The 20,685-nt window shown below is 48.9% G+C and overlaps 1 protein-coding gene across 1 annotated transcript in view; it reads right to left on the reverse strand.

Annotated features, from left to right (window-relative positions):
• Positions 1-20,685, reverse strand: part of LMF1 (lipase maturation factor 1) — an 88,212-nt gene that overhangs the window by 48,368 nt on the left and 19,159 nt on the right. Inside the window, exon 3 of the mRNA XM_054589125.1 lies at positions 5,080-5,228. Coding sequence (XP_054445100.1) covers positions 5,080-5,228 — 149 coding nt within the window. The remainder of the gene's footprint in view (positions 1-5,079; positions 5,229-20,685) is intronic.

Consider the following 20,685-nt stretch of genomic DNA (forward strand, 5'->3'; position numbering starts at 1 on the left):
AGAACAATTTATAGGGAAGCAACAGTAGAGTGGATGAAGCCAAGAATCAAATCAATGATACAGAACACGAGGAAGCAAAAGACAACTCATCAGAATAACAAGAAGAAAAAACATCCTAAAAAACAAGGATGGTGTAAGCAGCTTCTGGTACAAGTTCAAGTGTTCCAACCTTTGCTTCATAGGGGTGACAGAAGGTGAAGAGATAGAGCATGAAATTGAAAAATCTATTAGAAAAAATAATGAAAGAAAACTTCCCAAATTTGGTGCAGGAAGTAGACATGTAAGTCCAGGAGGCATGAGAGTCCCAAACAAGATGCATGCAAAGAGGCCCACTCCAAGACGCATCACAATTAAAATCCCAAAGTTAAAAGATAAAGAGAGAATCTTAAAAGCAGCAAGAGTAAAGCAGTTAGTTACCTACAGGGGAGCTCCAATTAGACTGTCAGCTGATTTCTCAAAGAAACTTTGCAGGCTAGAAGGGTCTGGCAAGAAATATTCAAAGGCATGAAAAGCAGGGACCTACAGCCAAGGTTGCTGTACCCGTCAATGATATCATTTAGAATTGAAGGGCATATAAAGAGCTTCCCAGGCAAGAAAAAAACTAAAGGAGTTCATCATCACCAAACCATTATTATATGAAATGTTAATGGGACTTATTTAAGAAAAGAAGATCAAAACTATGAAAAATAAAATGGCAATAAATATATATCTATCAACAACTGAATCTAAAAAACAAACAGCATATAAGAAGAACAGAGACAGAATCACAGATACAGAGAGTGTTTCGATGATTGCCAGATAGGAGGGGGCTGCGGAGGAATGGGTAAAGAGGTGAAGGGATTAATAAGTACAAATAGGTAGTTACAGAATAGCCATGGGGATATAAAGTACCGTATAGGGAATGGAGTAGCCAAAGAACTCATATGCATGACCCATGGACATGAACAATGGCGTGGGGATTGCCTGGAGGAGTTGGGGGTACTGGGCTGAGGGGGGCAAAGGGGGAAAAATTGAGACAATTATAATAGTGTAATCAATAAAAAAAATATGCAAAAAAAATTCTGGTCAGTAATTTTGAAGAATATTCCTGTGTTGGGTTTTGTCTGATGTTTTCTCAAGATTTGATTAGCACAATGCATTTTTATGAGACCGCAATGGAAGTGATGTGTCTTTGGAGCTCCTTCTGTGCACAGATTCCTCTTCTCTGTACCCGGCTCTGGAATTCCAGCAGGATTACAAGGTGAGAAAAGCCCCACTGCCTTCCATCATCCTCTACTTGCAACAGTCGGGGAGGTCTCCCTGGTCTGCCAGTTCCCCTGCCCCCCCACCTCCCTATGTGCCCCCCACCCACCTGCCTCCAGCCTTCCCCCTCTGCCTGCCCCTGCTTCCCCACAGAGAGCCAGGTATTCGAGAGGCCCACCTCATGTGCTGATCTCTGGCCCCCTATCTCACACTGTCTGTTGTCGAACATGAAAACAGCTGCATCATGCAGTGTGTCCAGTGCCCAGCTATTTATGGAGAGCGGGGTGGCCTGGGCTACCTTTCCACCAATACTCTCCTACCCGTCCCGCTCACCCCACCCCACACCGTTGCAGTGGGTCATAAGGGCTGAGTACATAGAAGCCTTAAGGAGAAGAGCTGTGTGAACTCCATCTCAGGCTCCCTGGAAGAGCAAGCAGGCTTTCCGTAGGCACAGAGGCCATGTGGTTTCCTTTCATTCTGCTTGGCACCTTTAACCGCACAGCTTCTGGGTTCCCTCTGAGACTGAGCTCTGCAAGAGCCCATCCATCTTTTGAACCACTGCCAGATGATAAAAACCACAGCAATTCTGAATGTTCAGAACAGTTATGCTCTAAGCTGATTCTGTGGCACCAGTTTTGACCCAGTAGCAGAAGAAGAAGGAGCTTCATCCACAGTCATTTTAATATCACCAGGTCTATTGTGGTTTCTCTCCTCACAGAGGAATGAACATTTTGCTCCTGGCACACTTTTTTGTCAAGTCAACTCTACTTTCTGCTTTCCACTGAAGGAAGATTAATAATATTCAACATACAGACTAAATCAAGTAATTATACCTTTTAGTGCACCTGATAATTTCTTACCCAGCTGGTGCTAACAGTCAATCAAAATGCCATAAAAGGTGTTTCAGAATGTGCTAATGATCCACTGCACTCTGTCAGGCATGGTGGGGATTTGTTCAACTCTTGACATCACAAACCTTGCACAAAACAGCCTGACAGTTCTGCCACCCAGAGCTCCACACCCGGGCTGCCCCACCACTAGGGGCCCCTCACTTTATGTGTCCCACCTAACAAAACTGCCATTCCATGGAATCCCCAGTAAAGTCCTTTGGAATATTTCATACATATTTATACTTTTTAAAGCCAGCTAAGGAGAGAATTCAAAATCAAGTCCTAGATGGACAAGAAACTGCACACAATTAATAATTTCAATGTTTCACTAAAAGGAGCCATTAAATGGGCAAATAAATTTAGAGAAAGCATCAATCTAGATTGTGTGGAATCCAGACATATAATCGCCCCAACATGGCGTTTTCCAGTATCTGTAGCTACTCACAACCGCCCACGTCAAGAACCTTATCAACCATGCCTGCTCCAAACAGCGTGCTCTCCAGGCTTCTCCATACCCGTCTGCCCCTCTGGCTGGTGCTGCCACAGCCTTTGGGGACTTGCTCGCCACCCACGCAAGTGGACATGATCAGTCACACTGGGCCCTGGCCCTAGGCCTGCTGCCCTAGGTGGAGCTGTCCCTCTGTATCCAGCTGCTTCCAGTGCTCCCGAGACCCCCTACACTGTTACCCAAACCACAGACAGCCACTGAGCTGTGATGAAAGCTGTCAAAGAGGGAATCTGAAGCACATGTGAGTAGGCCCCTGACAGTAACAGAAAGAACTGGGAGGTACCTGCCTTAAGGACTCCAGTTCCATTCAATGACCAGCACGTCATCCCTGCACAGAGGCGATGTCCATCAGTGTTACTTAAGAGCTAGTACTGCTCAATTCCTATGTGTGGATATGAAAGTTAGACAGTGAAGAAGGCTGATAGGAAAAGACTTATTCATTTGAACTACGGTGGTGGAGGGGAGCTTTACAGATACCCTTGACCAGCAGAAAGATGAATGAGTGGGTCCTAGAGCAAACGAAGCCTGAAACTTACTGGGGGCAGAAATGGTACAACTAAAGCTGCCCTACTTCAGACAGGGTTCTTTGGAAAAGACAATAATACTGGGAAAAATTGAAGGCAGCAGTGAAAGAGGAAAACCAACTATGAGTGGGCTGACTCCACAGAAGAAGCCATGGGCATGAGTACAGGGGAACTGAGCAGGGCTGCTGAGGACATCACTCATTCAGAGTGTCACCAGGAGTCTGAGCCGACTAGGGGCATGTGACAACAATAACTGGCCAGGATTCCAGGGTGATGGAGCACAAAACATCACAGTGAATGAGGGCATCACCTTAATGACAGCCACAGAGAGGTGTAAAAATGCTGGGCTGAAGAGAGCGCACAAGGGAGTGAACACTCATAGAAAAAAATATATGAGTAAACTGAACGTTTGATGAGAAACGGGACAGCCACGTTATTTCATTAGACCTCACCACAAAATACTTCCTAATTATACTGTGGAAAAAAGTGGCTTCATGATAGGACTGGCTGGGCCCACCTGAGTCAGCAATGGGACAGATGGGCCCCACCTCCAAAAGGGGAGTGCAGAGCCTCCTGCCAGGGAGGCAGGACTTCAGGCTGGCCAGGGGCACATCGGAGAGCCGCAGTGCTGGGTCATGGGGCAGGGGAGACTGAGGACCGTCTGGGCTAGAGGGGACACGGAGAGGTAGTCTCTGTGGATGGAACAACTTGTTCTCAGGTGGGTCAGGAGCAAGTTCTCTGCCCCATCCCCCAACAGTTCTACAAGTTTGTGTTTGTCCCCCAAGGAAAAACTTAAAGCAAACAGATACTCAGCATTATCTGTAAGACAAGGTTTCCAATGTAAAAGAATTTAGTATTTTATAATATTTTAATTAAAAAAATGAAATCTTATGTATGAAGGGTAGGACGTAGAAGAGAGTGAAAAAGAAGGGAAACTGCCAAATTCTCTGTCTATAGTCGGAAATCAGAAAGAATCACGTCCCTCCTGATTTTAAGGCTCAGGAATGTTTCTGAAAAATGTTAAGGCAACTGCTAGCGAGATTAAAAGTAGGGCATGCCCTTTCAAAGGCTCTGTAGAAGATAGAAGCTAAGGAACCCTCGTTTCCAGGGCTTGGCAAGAGAGTGTAAGAGAACACAGGCGAGCATCGCCAGGCTGAGCGCAGCATAGACCACACAGCTGCCACTGATGGGCCACAGTGGAGTAAAGGGAACAACTGAACACACCCCGCAAACCCAGTGAGCAGGGCATCCGAAAGAAAAGACTAACAGGCAAAGAGAGAAGGAAACCAGCGTGGCTTTCTCTGGTTGTGAACTACAGGTGACATGGTGCCCCTCTTTACTGATTTGAAGCGATAAGAAATGTTTCAGACATTCCAGGGACCACCAGGAAGGCTGGTGAGAAAGAAGCACCGGCCCTGGCTGGTGTGGCTCAATGGACTGAGTGCCGGCCTGTGAACTGAAAGGTCGCTGGTTCCATTCCCAGTCAGGGCATAATGCTTGGGTTGAGGGCCAGGTCCCCAGTTGGGGATGTGTAAGGAGCAACTGATTGACATATCCACTGCACATCGACATCTCTCTCGCACATCGACGTTTCTCTTCCTCTCTTTCTCCCTCCCTTCCCCTCTCTCTAAAAATAAATAAATATTTTTTTAAAAAAGAGGGAAGCTCTGAGAAGCTCTATCCCATGAGTCTTTGTGTGAAACAGACTGAGTTGTGGTTGTTCCCCACAGAAAATGGTCCTGTAAGAACCAGGGAAGCCAACAGTTTCCAGGGCTCAAAAACAGGCCAATGGACATCACAGAAAGAAGCAGAACAAGCCCAGCTGGCCCAGCCCAATAGATGTGAGGAGACCAAGGCAAGTGACTCGTTTTTAGCACATTTTCCCAAGAACATTACAAACAAAAGTTCTACTTACTGCTCCAAGCATGATTCTGAAAATCAACCACCGAAAGCCCCACAGAACAATCCAGGATGTGGGGGTCTCCCTGGGCAGTCGAGACAGAGTCCAAAGAGGGCACAGGAAAATCCCCAGGAACCCTGTTTCCAGAAGCTGGGACTCCCATCCTAAATGGTGACAATAAGAGAACAAAAGGCCATGTTAACCACAGCTGGACATTGTCTACAGAAATAGTTTCACCAAACACAGGACAGATGGAGTGGCTGAGGAGGGTGTTTCAGCCACAGTCATAAATGCATCTTGCGGGCAGCTGTTGGACTGTGCCCCAGCACCCCAGCCAAGCCCTCTGTATTCAGACCACTACCTCCTGTCCTTCTCGGGGAGCTACAAATGTGACATGGCCTCACGTTGAGCACACACTGCAGCAGGCGTTGGGGAGGCCTCTTCCATTCAATAGGCTTGCATTTGAAATCATGGCTTTATGCACTCTTCCCTGGGGAGCATTCACCGGGACAGACAATGTGCATCAAGGAGGCCAGAAATCTGCATGTGAGATTCTGAATGCAAAGCTGACTTTGGTCCCTGCTGGCCCCACATGAGGGTGTAAGTCACAGGTACAGGTGAAACAGCCGCTATCTGCCCCTGGTAAGGGAGAAAACCAGGGACAGTTGTAGGTATAGGTGACAAGGTCCCCAGTTTAGAAGGAAGCCAAGGGGAGATGCATGACAGGAACAGGTGACATGGCCCATCTGCCCCAGATGAGGGAGTAAGTTGCAGAGAGGCAAGAGACAGGTACAGGTGACATAGCTTCTGTCTGTCCCCAGTGAGATAGGAAGTCACAGGATGACATGGAACAGGTACAGGTGACACAGCCCCTGTCCTTCCCAGGTGAGGGGAGAAGCCACGGAGAGTCACAGGAACAGGTAACATGGCCCTTGTCTGCCCCAGGTGAGGGATTAGGTCAGGGGGAAAAGCAGCAACAGGTGATGGTATGGTAAACCCGCCTCCCCTCAGCCCCACGTGCGCTCAGCCTGTACGGTAGGCGCCTCTGCGGTTAGAGGTGAGTGCTAGCTAATTCTTCCTGCTGGGAGCCCTGTGTGAGAAATGCAGGCGAGTGCAGTGCACCCGAGTTTTCATTCTCACAGAAGAGATGGCACTCCAAGTTCTCCTAAAAACTCACTCAGTGTCCCCTACTGTGGAAACAGCTGCTCACACTGTTACTGGCACACCAGGAACCAAGAACAGGTTTCAGGTGGTTGTAAACCGGGCTCTTCAAAGGGAACCTGCACTTCATTGTGCGTATCACACAAGCTCCTATTAATAAAATATGCTGCATGAAAGATGCATTAGACAAGGGTAGATACTCTGTGGGTCCGTTTATAGAAGATTCTAGAATATGGAAAGCTGATGCAGGTGAAAGAAATCAGAACACAGCTAGCTGCCTGGTGACGCGGGCCGGGGCACACTGGGATGAGGATGAGTCTGCGCCTGGTCAGGAAGTGGGTCACAGGGTGTGTTGCCAAGACTTACCAGAGGCACCTTAGGGTCTGTGCATTTCATTGTTTAGTTTCTTCCTCAAACACATATATAAACCTACACAAATTCTGAACCCCAGTTTTAAGGCTGATGGACGGATCTACAGGCCTGTAACTTATTTTGAGGTGCATCAAACGTTAAGCTGAGAAATGAACAGATGTGTGATGAAGCCAGCAGAGCAAAGGACAAACCTCAGAGTCCAGGCAGGGGGAGCGCATGGGTTTCACTGCACAATTGTTCGAAACTCTCTGTGGTTTGAAATTTTTTTTAAGATTGTGGGGGATCCCATCTACTCTCACATATGCTATGGATTTCTGATGCCCCAGTTCCAAATCAGTTGTTCTTTTGACGAAAACAGGTCATCTGCAGCAAAGCAGTGCCTGAGAGTGGCATGCCCGACACCAGGGTGACAGTGACCTGTCACCACCCAAAGGGGCAGGTGGTCTCAGCCTGAATGGGTGGCTGGCATCGATGGAGCCGCATGCCCTGAGATGGCGACTCTGGGGCCATCAGCATGTACCCTGCCCATGTCCATAGATACTTCCAGCCCTGGCCAGTGTGGCTCAGTTGGTTAGAGCGTCGTCCCATAACCAAAAGGTTGTGGGTTTGCTTGCTGGTCAGGGCACATACCGAGGTTACGGATTTGAGCCCCAGTCCATGTGCCTACGTTCCCTGGTCCGGGCATGGACGGAAGGTAACTAATCGATGCTTCTCTCTTGTATCGATGTTTCTCTCTCTCCCTAAAAGCAATGAAAAAAAAGTCCTCGGGTGATGATTTTTAAAAAAGAGAGATAGAGATAATTCTAGAAGTAGAAAGAAGCCTGGACAGTGCTGGAGGGGTGGGGCAAGGCAATGCAGGCAGCTGGAGCCACCCTACCCCCAGGCTGTGTTGGGTCCTGTGTCACGGCTATCAGCTGGTAGGAGAGGAAAGCTTTAAGCTGCCGGATGCTCTGGCCAAGGCCAGGAAGAGGCTGGAAGCATAGGATGCCCACAGGGTTCAGCCTGGCCCCTCCAGGGCCCACCTGCACCTGACCCAGCGCTGGACATTCACTCTGACTTCCTTCAGGGGTCCGGGAAGGAAAAATGCAGAAAGCAGCAATACTAGTTTATGAGATTTCAGACATAGAACAGCTGCTTACTTTAGGTCAAGGATTCCCTCCTTTTTGTTCATGGTTTTAGAAGACCTTTCCTTTACAACTTGCTCCAAATTTTCCTCCGCCCAGCCTGGGAAAAATGAACTTATTTCCGTATGACAGTTTCTTTAATTTTATCCTGAGATGAATTTTGTTAAATATGGACTCATTTCACTTGGGGTGCATTTTATAAATATATGATTTGATAAGCAAAGGATATGCAGAATATGGAAGTGGCAATAGTCATAAGAGTGTACTTATCTATAGACATGGCCACTTTTTGAGAAAGTACCTCAAAAGCCACCTGTTCTGATCCTTCTTCCGCTTGGTGGTGAGAAAACTCAGGAACCGAGAGGCCCATGCCTCATGCAACCCTGCAAGCCGAGCACAGGGAGCTGGGGTTCTGAGCAGAGAAAGCCAGGTTGGAACACCACCCAGAATGCCTAGAAGAGCTGATGTGCCACTGCAGGTGTGGGGGCCTCGTTCAACCCCACAGTGCAAAGCCTGCCTTGCTCGCACTCCTGCAAACCCCTTGTAAACTCTAAGACCCCACGTGGGTGAGCACTTCCCTGGGCGCCAGGCCTGCCTTCTCTAATTGTCACCTCACTTTGCGCAAATGTGATGAACAGAATTTTAACATACAGTTTGAGTGACACCAATCAAAGTGATATGCAAATGGCAGAGCCCAGAGACCGTCTAAGTGCCAGGAAGCAGGTGACAGGGTAGGCAAGGGATGGGACATGCTGTCACCTTAAGGATGTGCTTGTACTGGCAGAGGGTCACCTGGCCCTCCCGCCGCCTGAACCTACTGAAACGTTCCTTACCCTGCTGGGTTTCATGGGAGAGTGGACGCCTGAAAGCCAAGGTGCGCATGCTTCCTACTGCGGGACCCACCTGCTCCCACCTGCCCCCTTTCACTGGAGCTGCTGCCTTGCTGGCCACCGGCCCTCCAGCCATCAGCACTCCCTGACACCACTGGCGAGGAAAAAGGGTCGCCTGCAGACCCACCTGCTCTGCTTTCTTAGCTTGGATCTTGTCGAATTTCAGCAGCTGTGCTGCCTGCACAAGAACACCATTGTTCTCTGCTTCAGCATGGTGGGGAGGTGTCCCCAGAAAAACAAATGCCCAGTGCACTGCTGCGGAGGCTTCCTGTGGCTGAGAGGCTGTCCATGTGCCTGCGGATGGCACAGCACACAGCACACTGCTGAGCGACGTGCTCACAACTGTGAGCAAATGCTGACCCCAACGCAGTCAACAGGCTCCACTGGGTGCCTCTAACAATTAAAGTGCCTTTCAACCTGTGTTCAGAGCCTTTCTGGGGGCGGGCACAAATATATTTGGCCTTTTCACTTGGCAAACATCTACTTAACAATCATGGTGGCCCTGGAAAGTTCTGCCCCATTGGCTGTGTCTTGGGGATGGTGCTGGTGTGACGGTCCACCAGGGACTTTGGGGCTGACAGTTAGCAAATGCCCACAAGGAAGCCGTGGAGTATGAGCTACACCTGCCTGTTTCTGGCATTTTCACTTCTATGGCTGCTGGCTCGTTTCAGATAACACAGACCAGCCCTGAATGAGCCACATTTGGAAAGTTTCCACATAAAACCGAAGGGAAAACACCTCCAGTTGTGAGACTGAGGAACTGGTGCTCCCAGCCCCGAACACTCCGACAGATACAGTGGCCACTGGTGCAAAGTGTCCAGGCGGCGAGCAGCTCCCCATGCTGTGTTTTCCCTTTTCCAAGGAACAGCTAGCTTGCCACTGTCTCCTAGGGATGTCCCCAGACAGGCAGTGGGGGTGGAGATGAACGCTACTAGAGGAAGCTGCAGGGTCTTCTAGCCTGGTCCTGATGGGACAGTGAACCTCCATGCAGTGTTGACCACAGCTTAGGGCTGGCTGTCACCCATGGCACCCAGGTCTGAGTGCGGCCACAGTCCCTCATCTTGTGGTCTGTGGGCAGCGTGGACACCCTGCTGGTCAGGACCAGCCATGCCTGCACAGACTCAAGAGGTCAGAACATGTGGAGTCTCTCCTTCTACAGGTTTGAGAGTTTAAACTAAACTTGGAAAGGGGCACATGACCTGTGTCTGCCAGGGCAGTTGCACGTGAAGCCTGAGGCAAAGTCCCATAAAGCATGCTAAATTTGGACTCTCAGCCTCCTGACCCAAGTTCTGACTTGAGGGGTCCCTCACTCCTCCGGCCTAGTCCGGGGCACCTGCTCTCCAAATAAAACTGATGTGAAAATGATGTTGATGTTTCTTTTCTATCTACTAGGGGCAAGCAAAGAGCGAAGACATTTTCTGTTGCAGATCCAGAAAGTCCACCACCAAGAGGCCCGACCTGTGCCTGGCAACTGCAGCGCCGGTGAACGGTGGACGGCGCGGCCCCTTCCGAACGAACAACGTGCGTGGGGCACTGCTCTGGCTGCCCCTCAGCAGGGAGGTTCTTGCAGACAGTGCTCTGGACAGGAAGAGCAGAGACGGGGAAGCCAGCGGGCCACCTCCAGCCGACAAGAGGGCCACTGGGCTGGCGGCTCAGAGGTCACCCAGGGTCAAGGACAACACAGTACAGGCTGAGCCACCTCTGACCAAGGAGGAAAACAATCTAAAACTGTTTCAGAGGTAGAAGCTGCCCAGATGGTCACTCTAGAAAGAAAACACCAACGGAGGCCTCACATTACCTTCCTTGAAACTATGATAGTTACTTAGAAAGAGTAATTAAATTTCGCACATATGGATCCTTCAGAAATGACAGCCACCATCCATGTTTGAAGTAGGAACCCATTAGCTTCACGTTAAAATCAGGGAAAATGGAGAAAAGCGCTTCCCTCCTGACGGGCTGTCACTCCTGCACAGAGCTCCCCACCCTCGGCCGCCCGGGGCTCCTAATGATGCTCTGGAGACTACTTGAGCTCTTAAAAAGTTATTTTCTTAAGCTTTATGGGTTGTATGCCAGGATGGAAAGTTCTGGAGTGGCACACCAGATCTTGTCTGCAGTCACTGACATGGCAAGGATGAGCTTTGGGAATAAGAAAGCTCCCCCGATGAGACGAGGGTGACTCTGCCCACCACAGAGGGGGCACCTCACTTCATCACAGAGCACCAGGCCTCCGCAGAAATGCAGAGCCTGCTGTAACGGGGAGGTGAGGCTCTGGAGAGCTGATGCGTGAGATGCGAGGTGCACATCTACGGGGTGTGGGGGCCCAGCGTCTTTGGCACTCTGTATTGGTGGGTGGTTCTGGGTCCTGCTCACTCCCCTGTTCAGGCTTCACGGTGACCATGTGCTGAGGTCCAATGGGCCAGTGAAGGCTCCTAGGGAGGGTCAGGAAGGTGGCGGGATGAAGCAGGCAGCTCTGACGTCACTCACTGCGACGCCAGGCGCTGTTCCCGCCGACCCTGCGGCCTCGCTCGGAGTACTGCAGACAGTGGGAGACAACCACAGACGCTGCGGGCAGTAAGCTTAGAGGGCCACCTAGGTCACCCAGGCTGTGCCATCACGGGGGACGGAGGCACCGAGCCAGAGTCACAAGGGATGTCGTGGCCTTGTCTGTGTTCATGAAGACACGGCCTACAGGCCCCACTTCTCTGTGTCTCTGATTCCAGGAAAGTAGTTTCTGTGATAATGTAGGCAGAGTGCATGCTTCAAAGATGTGGGCTCTTATCACAGCCTTGAGAGGTCTTATGGGCTCTGAAGTCACAGCTGGTAGAGGGAAGAGCCTTTCTCAGCTGGCTCAGGGTTCAGGCAGTGCCTTCACAAATCCTCACCTCTCCAAGCCTTGTTTTTCTGCTACTCTGTTTTCTCCCATGACATGACCATTCTGGCAAGCCTCGTTTTAGTTTTAATTACTGTCACTTAGCATGTGTGACTGGAGATGCCTTGCAAGGAAAGTTGTATTTTGAAAGTTGAGTGATGGTCAAGCGTGTGCGCCCTGCCTGCAGCCTGGTGCACAGAACCACCGCAAAGGATCAGGCCCGGAGCACACTCTGGCAGGGGGCCAGCTGGAACCCCAACTCCCACTGGCATGCGGCCTCAGATAAGTGAGGAAAGGACAGTTCTGTCACAGTATGTCTCTCTGACAGCTGGGCCTGGGTGGCAGGGGGGCTGCACAGCAGCTGGGAGCAGAGAGCAGTCCCTGACACTGTCCCTGAACCAGCTCATCTGCCTGGCTGTCACACAGACAGGACCTGGGAGAGCTGCCTGCTGCCCAGCTACTGCTGCAAACATTGCTGTTGTGATGGGCACAATCTACCAACACACTAGATAAGACACTTCCCTCTTTCATTGAGACAAAATATAAAATGAGATCAGGTAAAAAAAAAATTAGGGAGGCTGAAACAAAATTTGAAAGAAAACTTCTGCTAGCATTTCAAAATAGCATTGTGCTAGCGAGTGTCCATCTAGCAAGCCATGCAGAAGATGCATTTCTGTCTTTTCTTTACATGGACAAGTCCACCCAGCAACCTGCCCAGCCTGTTCAGCAGAGGTCAGAAATCTGTACATGGACTGCTCACACAGTCCTTTCCCTCCAAACACACTTACCATGGCAACCAGCCATAGCCAAGAGGCACCTCATGTGTCCCTGTATGGGGGGGCACCATTTACAACGCTTTGACGAGGCCCACTAACTCCTTCCAATTGTCAGAACCACCTGGCAGAGCCACCCTTTCTCTAAGTGGACAGGCTGGGGCCATCCCTCACCCTCAGGGGCCAGGGAGGTACTGACATCAACTCCACTCGAGAAATGAGGCCATGCTCTTGCCTGCCTTCCTGGCCTCGGCCCCGCTCACTCCTGCCTGGCCTGGTCTGTAGCCTCTCCTATGCCCCGATCATTGGCCAGATGGACCTGCTTAGAGCAGGGTCTGCCCAGGAATCTCCAGAACCAGCCTGAGCTGGGCAGGTCCCTTGGACAAGAGCCCTGCCCATGGACAGAACGTAACCACTAAAAGAAGCCAGCAGCAGAAGACTTCACATTCAGCCAGAGATCATATTGTAAATGGGAGCACATTTTCTAGCAAGTAGATATTTTCAAAAGAGCAGGTTAAAGGCTTCATGTTTTAAATAAAATCATTTTAAATTGCATGCTCCCAACTATGAGGCATTTAACAAATTGTTAATGTATGTTTTAAGGATGTCCTTGGGCACTGCAGGGAACAGGAAGTGACCTGTGTAACCCACACACCCGCAGTGACCCTCCATGTCCACTGCACTTTGTCACGGTGCTGGCTAATACTCGGTTGCTGTGGCAACCAGACTTCCTAGCCCCAGGTGTCCCCTGTTGCTTAGATCTATGCAGGTGTCACCAGCTAGCCCAAAAACAAAATCCATAGTAATGACCTTAGCTAGCTCATTGGTTTTAGTTAAATATGAAAATGCTTCCTGTGAACGGAAATTAGACTTAGCAACAGATTTTTTAGGATTAATATATTCCAAATATTTAACATACATCCGGCTGAAGGGCATTTCTTTGTCTTTTGTTTCTTGTGCATAAAAATTAGCCAAAGCTTGCTTCAGAGCGACCTGACGGAATCCTATGAAGTGATGGTCAGTCCTGTCCGCAGGGCTGTCTGACGATGGGAATGTTCTGGCCCTGCCTGTGCTGTCCAGTGCGCACTGGCCACATGAAGGCTGCTAAGCCTGAAGACTCAGTTCGAGGTAGGCAGCGAAGACCTGGCCCTACTCTTGTGAATCCCAAGAAGCATGTCTGTTCAGAGGCACTGCGTCCACAGGCCCTGGGTGGAGCAGGCAGGTCTCTTCCAGCACTGCAGCTGGGGAGCTGCTGCCCACATGCAGAGAAGGGCCTTGTGCCCACAGAAGTGGGTATCATCCTCATCCCTCACCCCATATTTGAGTGGGCCGTCAGCATGTGGGCCCCGTGTCTCCCTCATTCTACATCTTACTGGGCCATCACATGCAGAGCCCTGTGCCCATGGGTGTCACCCTCACTCCACATCTTAGTGGACCATCAGCATGCAAGGCCCTGGTGCCCACAGAAGCGGTTATTGCTCTCACCCACATCTGAGTGGGCTGTCAGCACACAGGGCCCCATGCCCCCGGAAGTGGGTGTTGCCCACACCCTACATATTCTTGGAGGATGACCTGTTTTCCCTCATAGCTTTTCCAGATCTTTCCACACACTCAGTGACCACCATTTCTGGGCACCCTCCATGTTGTTGATGAGCACACCCTTCCCACATGAGGGCGGATGGGGCCTGGCTTACTGGAGAGGCTGACATGTCCACTTAGGCAGGCACACATACTTGTAGGAAATAATGCGGGGGGTCAGTTCACCAGTAAAGTAGGAGGGAATTGCACATACATCTCCACGTAGCACATGCATAAGTCAGAAGTCAGGGTGGCCCTCCACGCTCTCTGCCACACAGACACTGTCTCCACTGGGGGTCACTGCAGTGGACAAACCAGTATTCTTCCTTCCCTCTCCACACCTCAATCTGTCTGTATATCCTAATCAGTGAATGCACCTTGCTGACCGACTTCACATCCCTTTGAAAGCTAGTTGTCTCTGGCCCTCCAGTGGGCAGTGGGACAGGCAGCTCTTGGGCCCAGAGGCTGGGATGGCCACTGAGGGGAGGCCTACCCCACAGACCCACTCTGGGCAGTATGTGCACCCCATGGGGACAAGGAGGGGAGGGTGGAGCAACTTGGCCACAAAACTAGAACCTGATGGGCACTTCTCACAGTCAAAGTCTCACTCAGAGGTCCCTTTCAAAGGAGCCTTCGGTGATGGTTCAGCGACTTGGGGAGAGGCAGTGACATCCTTATGTATCTATTGTACACTTACACTGAGGATCGGTGAACAGTAAAGGATCAGGTTTCAGCTAAGTCAGCTGACAAGAAACATCACTGGAAAACAGTACGAGTGACCACAGAGAGGCTGGCAGGGAAAGGATGAAGCTGACCGGGGCAGCACTGACTGCTGCACGCACCTGGTGTCTGCTCTGCCCTGGGAGCTTCTCCTTCGCTGGAGGCCCAGGCTCACCTTAGGCCTCTGGCCCAGTGCCCATCCCTGGCACCCTTGTCAAGTTTCTGCTCAGATGCCGCCTTCTCACAGAGGCCATCCCCCTACCTTGGGCCTTAGTCCATCCTGGTACTGTCTACCCAACAACACTTGCCCCACTGCACACACTGCATATCTCACTTATTTCCATTCATTCAGCACCCACACTGCAAGCTCCGAAGGGACAAGGTAAAGCACCCATGAGAAGCATACACCAAGGATGTAAAGAAAAATATGCTCATAAGGCATAAACAGATGGAATACTCAGGAGAGAGGAAGAACTGAAAAAAAGGACCAAATTCTAGAACTGAAAAATAAAATATCTGAAATTAAAATTTTACTCAATGAGCTTAACAGCAGATTGGAGGACAGAGAATAAAAAGGTAGTGAATATAAAGAGAGATCTACTGAAGTTATTCAGTCTAAAGAATGGAGACTTAAAAAAAAGAGAGCAATTGACAAAAAACAAAAAACAAACAAACAAACAAAAAACCCCACAAAAAACCAGACCCTCAGGAACTGGTGAAACAACATCAAAAGGTTTAAACATATGTAACTGGAATCCTAGGAGGAGACAAAAGAGAAATGGAGCAGAAAGAAACCTTGAAAAACTACTGGCAAAAATTATCCAAACTAGGAAATGACATAAATTAGAAATTCTAAAACCTCAGGGAAGCAGAAACAGGATAATATTCACACCTTTGCCTCTGCAAATGCTACATACAGGCACATCATAGTTAAGCTGCTGTAAGCCAGTACAGGGCGAGCCCGCTATGTCCTCACTCTGCCACACAAACCCATGGCTGGGAATACAGAGGAAAGGCTTTAAAGAGACTAGAAGGGCACATCCATCAAATGGGCCATATCCTTACTTGGACAAACCAATCGTAGAATGGCATTTATTTATGAGACAACTGGCAACACTGGAATGCTTACTATGTATTTGATAGAATTCTGCCTAATATTTTTTTATTAAAGTCTTTTCAGTTACAGTTAATATATAACATAGTATTAGTTTCAGGTATAAAAATTCATCCTAATTTTTTAGGTGTGATAATGGTACTACAGTTACATTATTTTAGAAGACCCAATCTATTAGGGGTCTATAATGAAGTATTTGCAAATAAATAACACGATACTTGGGGCTTTAAACGAAGAGCAGAAGGGGAGGTCAGTAAACAAAATATGGGCACGTGCTAGATAGCCCACAGTCTGAGGTGACACACAGAGGTACACGATGCCATTCTCTTTACTTTTGTATTTGTTTGAAATTCTTCATAATCAAAAGTTAAAGAAAAATAAGCAGAAGACACCCATCTTCTGCCTAGGACGTTCACTGGGATTCTCATGAACCGTAGCAAATTGTGAAATGCAATTTTTTAAACTGCCATTTGTTCTAGAAGCCAAACTTACTGTCAACACGGAAATAAGTCTTTAGAACAGCTGAAAGTCAGGATCTCTGGGAGCCGGGACACCACTCTCTGTTGTGGCGAGTCTAATCAAACTATTCAGGTACAACCCCAAAAACAATTAAATTTTTTTCTAAAACAACATAGGGAATCTGTTTTTCAGAGTGACTGACTTTCCCAAGGAGACTAAGAACTGAAGCCTGAAAAGGAACTGAGAGGAACTCCTCTGTGTTCTAATTTAGAGGTCACCAATCTCAGCCTGTGGTGGAAGTCATGTGCTCTGCGTGCTGGGCCCCTGCCCAGGGCCACCGCTCCCTGAGACACAGCCCTTCCAACAGCGCAGGAAGCATGATGGAAGGGGCCTGAGGGAAGAAAGGCAGGGATCCTGGTTTCTGTGCATAATGGCCACATTCTTTAAGAAAACTAGGGTTTTGCTCTGGTTCAATGTTCATGTAAGAAAAAGAATGTGTTCACCCTGGGCGTTCTGCTCCCAAACCAGAGCTCCCGTGTGTGCATGCGAAGCTCCCTTGCTGCTCACCCTCGCCATGGGTTTTGCTCTTGTCCCCACCCACTGTGTACCTGCTGGCTATCCACTTCCCTCAATACTTCCCAGTTGTTATTTTTATTGGGGATTATGACCATAATTACTGATTTAAGCACAATCAAAAGGGAAAAAAATGTAACAAGAATCGTCCACTTTCTGATGATGAGACAAATGGACTTAATGGCACCATCTGTCTAGAATTCAGGTCCTGAAGCCAAATAACTAAATGGGGAAGGTAAGATTTCATCAGCGAGGATTGCATAATAGTGTTTATTTTGAAACGTTGACACATCTCATTGTCTTATGTAAACGGGGGACCACTGTAAGACCCATTCCCTATTGCTGTAATAGGCAGCACTTTGACACCAATTTAAAACCTGATGATGCATTGATGACCTTCATAGAAGTCTTGACAAAATTATACACAGGCACACACGGAATTTAGAAAGAAGAAGGGGCCTAGGCCACTGAGGGCCCGGAAGATCCTGAGACCTGGGGAGGTCCAGGAGACTCATGGCTATTTGGTGCGATGGAAATCAAGGTTTCTGTTTCCTGTGTTGTTGCTTTTATCCCCAAGCCTGTTGCCTTTCTTGAGGCAGATCAAAAAACTCTTACTAAGATGAAAGGACATTTTACCTTCAAAAAATATAAAACACAGCACAAACATAGCAAGTAGAAGGATATTAAACTTACTAGGCCCTAACGAAGCACCAAGTGCCTAGCCAGGTCCACTCATGCCGTGAGCAGGACAGGCCATCGCATCTACCACCCCAACTTCTGCAGGCACACCCCAAAGTGCTCTCAGCACTAAATAAGCAGAGATTGTTTAGAAAGTATTTTGCATGTTCTCATTGCTCTCACTTCCATGGCTGCAGCTGGATTCACTGAAGCTCAAAACTCCGGACCATCACCTCTTCTGATTAATCAGGGTCAGCACCGTCTTGCCTAATCAAGACTCCACCTCATATCTGACCCTTCTTGCACCCTCCACACTCCCAGTTACCAACTATCTCCACACACCAGTGTCCAAGGCCTCCTACTGGGCAGCAGTGCAGAGAGCAGGTCAACCTTGGGACTGGCCGGAGACAGGTCCTCAGAACCTTCTCAGGGGCTCAACACCTTGCCACCCTCTGAAGATATCCACCCCTCCCAAGTCCCCACCACTGGCCCCTGAACCTTGCCTGTATACTGCACCCACTGACAGGTTGTTTAGTCCCAGCCCCAGGGAAAGAATCCTTTCCTACCAGACAAAGGCATCCCTGCTCCAGCTGCACGCACTGTGCCAAGCATTCACTCTGCCTTAGCAGGGCCGCCTTAGCCAAAGCCTCTCCCTCCACTCCCTCTTCCCACCTGGGCTCTCAGGCGCCTGTTGTCAACACCAGCTCAGCTCATGTCTGTTCACTTTTGATTTCATTTTATTGCAATTAATTTATTAATCTTTAATCATAGGCAAAAATGTTCAGTGAAGATAAATTGGAACTAGAGATGAGAAAGAAAAGCAATCTGATCACCCAGAAATAAATATGGTTAATCTCTTGGTCATGGATTTCAAAAGTTTTGACAGAACGTTTTTAGAGAAAAATGGAATATAGTACACACTATTTAAAACCCATTGTAACATATCATTAAAATATTTTCCTATCATTTGATAATATTAGAGTAAGAGAAGAGATATAAATTTATTTAGCTAATTCTCCATGACTGAACCTTTAAAAGTATATCCTCGTTCCCATCTCATAAACATGGTGGTGAAATCCTTGTATTTAAATCGGTTTGTGTTCATTCCCAAACCTGCTGTAGGAAACCCTGAAGCGGGGCTGGGGTCCAGCAGGCACATCCATTTCTAAGGCATGTAACTGCGTGGCCACCCTGTCCTTCAGGGTGGTCGCACCAACTCAAGCCTCCCCACAACACCCAGCCCAAAACCCGTAACATATCTAATTACAAAAAAACACAAAACCCAGACAAACCCAATTTGAGGGACATTCTACCAAATTTATGACCAGAACTGCTGTAAACTGCCAAGGTCAAGAAAAACCAGGAAAACTTAGAGGAGGCTGCCACAGACTGGAAAGTGGGGGGGGAACGACAAGATGATTACAAAAGACGGAGCGTGCTTTTGGGAGGGATCCTGGACGGAGAGAGCACTGGTGGGAAAGCGGGAGCGATCCGACAGAGGGCTGCTGCGCAGCCAACAGTCGTGCCAATGCTGCCACCTCGGTTTGACCTCCTGGCTACGTGAGATGTGGACACGAGGGGAAGCTGGGTGAAGGTCCATGGGGACTCCCTGTGCTATCTTTGCAACTAGAAACTGTGTCAAGACCGTCTTCCTAAATGCCGCTGCAGCCTCTGAGCACCACCTGGTTTGGCCTGGCCTCAGCATGAAGACACACCGGACTGTCATGAGGACGACAGGGACTCAGGGGCTCTGCCTTGGACATGAGATGCCACACACCCTGGCAACCTGGGAACAAAGCATGGTGTGGCCACTGTCAATCCTGCGGTCACCCGGCTGATGTGAGGACAGCAAACCTCAGGTGAGGCCAAAGCTCTGTGACCTCGCAGTCGGGTTGGGCTCCGCCATGCATTGGCCTTTGGCTGGGTTCAATCCACTGACTGTGGACATTTTGTTCAGCACTTCTATGTCTGGCTCAGTGCCAAGGAGGAGGAGCTGCCATGTCCCTTGACCTGTGTACGGCCTGTGGAAGGCCACACACATGATTTCTCAGAAACACCAGAACGTACACTACAATTGTAGTAGCAGTTTTGGGTTCAGGCGACATTTCATTGAAAATCAAAAAAAACTGATTCAGGTTTCTTGATTCAGCGTGTCACTTACTACCAAGCATGGTGTTCCAAGCTGTTGGTGGCCTTGAGAAGGCAGAATGTCCCATTTAAAATTGATGATGTAAGAGCTTGTGGTGGCCACCGGACTATTTGACTTCCTGTGACACCTGCATATGGACCCAGAGTTCCTTGATTCCACGAGCAGACAGTTGTGATTGAACTCTTCCCTGTCCTATGCACTGTGCGGAAGAAGGGGGTGGGCAAAGCCCAGATCTCATGGGCTGACAGTCTGGTAGGAGGAGGGGCAGGTACAGAGACCATCAACTGACATAAAGACCCACGTCAGAGGTGGAAAGCTGGAGAAAAACAAAGCTGAGCCGGGGGCTGGGGCTGGGGCTGTGCAGGTATAGGAGGTGGAAATGAGAAACATGCAGCTAGCTCTTGGGGGTCATGTCCCACAGCAGGAAGAGCCAGAGTAAGGACATCAGTGGTAATGGACATCACACAAAAATTTATCACTGAAGCCTGCCTGCATGTCAGTCTTCTAAATGCTCAAAAGACATTCACCAGGCTGAAACCAAACGGAAAACTAGTAACACTAAGCTGTTAAAGAGATATTATTCTGAGACCAGCCAATGTGCCTGTAATAAACACAGGGGATCCTGCTTTATAAGGGGTGTAAAATTCTTGATAAGAGGAGGACACAATCATCTAGAAGAGATATGTTATATACGGTTAGGAACCATTAACAGTACTAAAGCTGCACCGGTATCTGTGTCTCCTTTCAATGAATCCACACAGACAAGGGCTGCTATTGTAACAGCAACAAAGCATGGCTTCCTCATCTAAAATTTCTGTTTTAAAATATCAAAGCATTTACAAAAGAAACTGGCACACAGCTGCTACTCCAGGGCTAACTTAACAATGCCTCTCCCTGTTACTTGCATTGGCAAAGGTCAGGCTTGCCGACGCTGTGCTCTTCGTGCATCCCACAATGGGGCATTGGAGCCAGGAAGCTCCAGGGGCACACAACAGATTCTGGAGGTTCCAGGCCAGCCAGTGGCTGTGATGGTGTCTGATGAGACCAAAGGCCCTTCTCTGGCCTCTGGTGCTCACTGCAATTCAGGACACATAAATGTTTCCCTGGCAGGGAAGCTGCAGTAGGGCAACGTGAATAAAATCAGCCTGGTTCACCTTGCCT

The sequence above is a fragment of the Pteronotus mesoamericanus genome, unplaced genomic scaffold (assembly GCF_021234165.1).
Source record: "Pteronotus mesoamericanus isolate MK-2021 breed Mesoamerican mustached bat unplaced genomic scaffold, CSHL_Meso_final scaffold_167, whole genome shotgun sequence".
NCBI classification, from domain to species: Eukaryota; Metazoa; Chordata; class Mammalia; order Chiroptera; family Mormoopidae; genus Pteronotus; species Pteronotus mesoamericanus.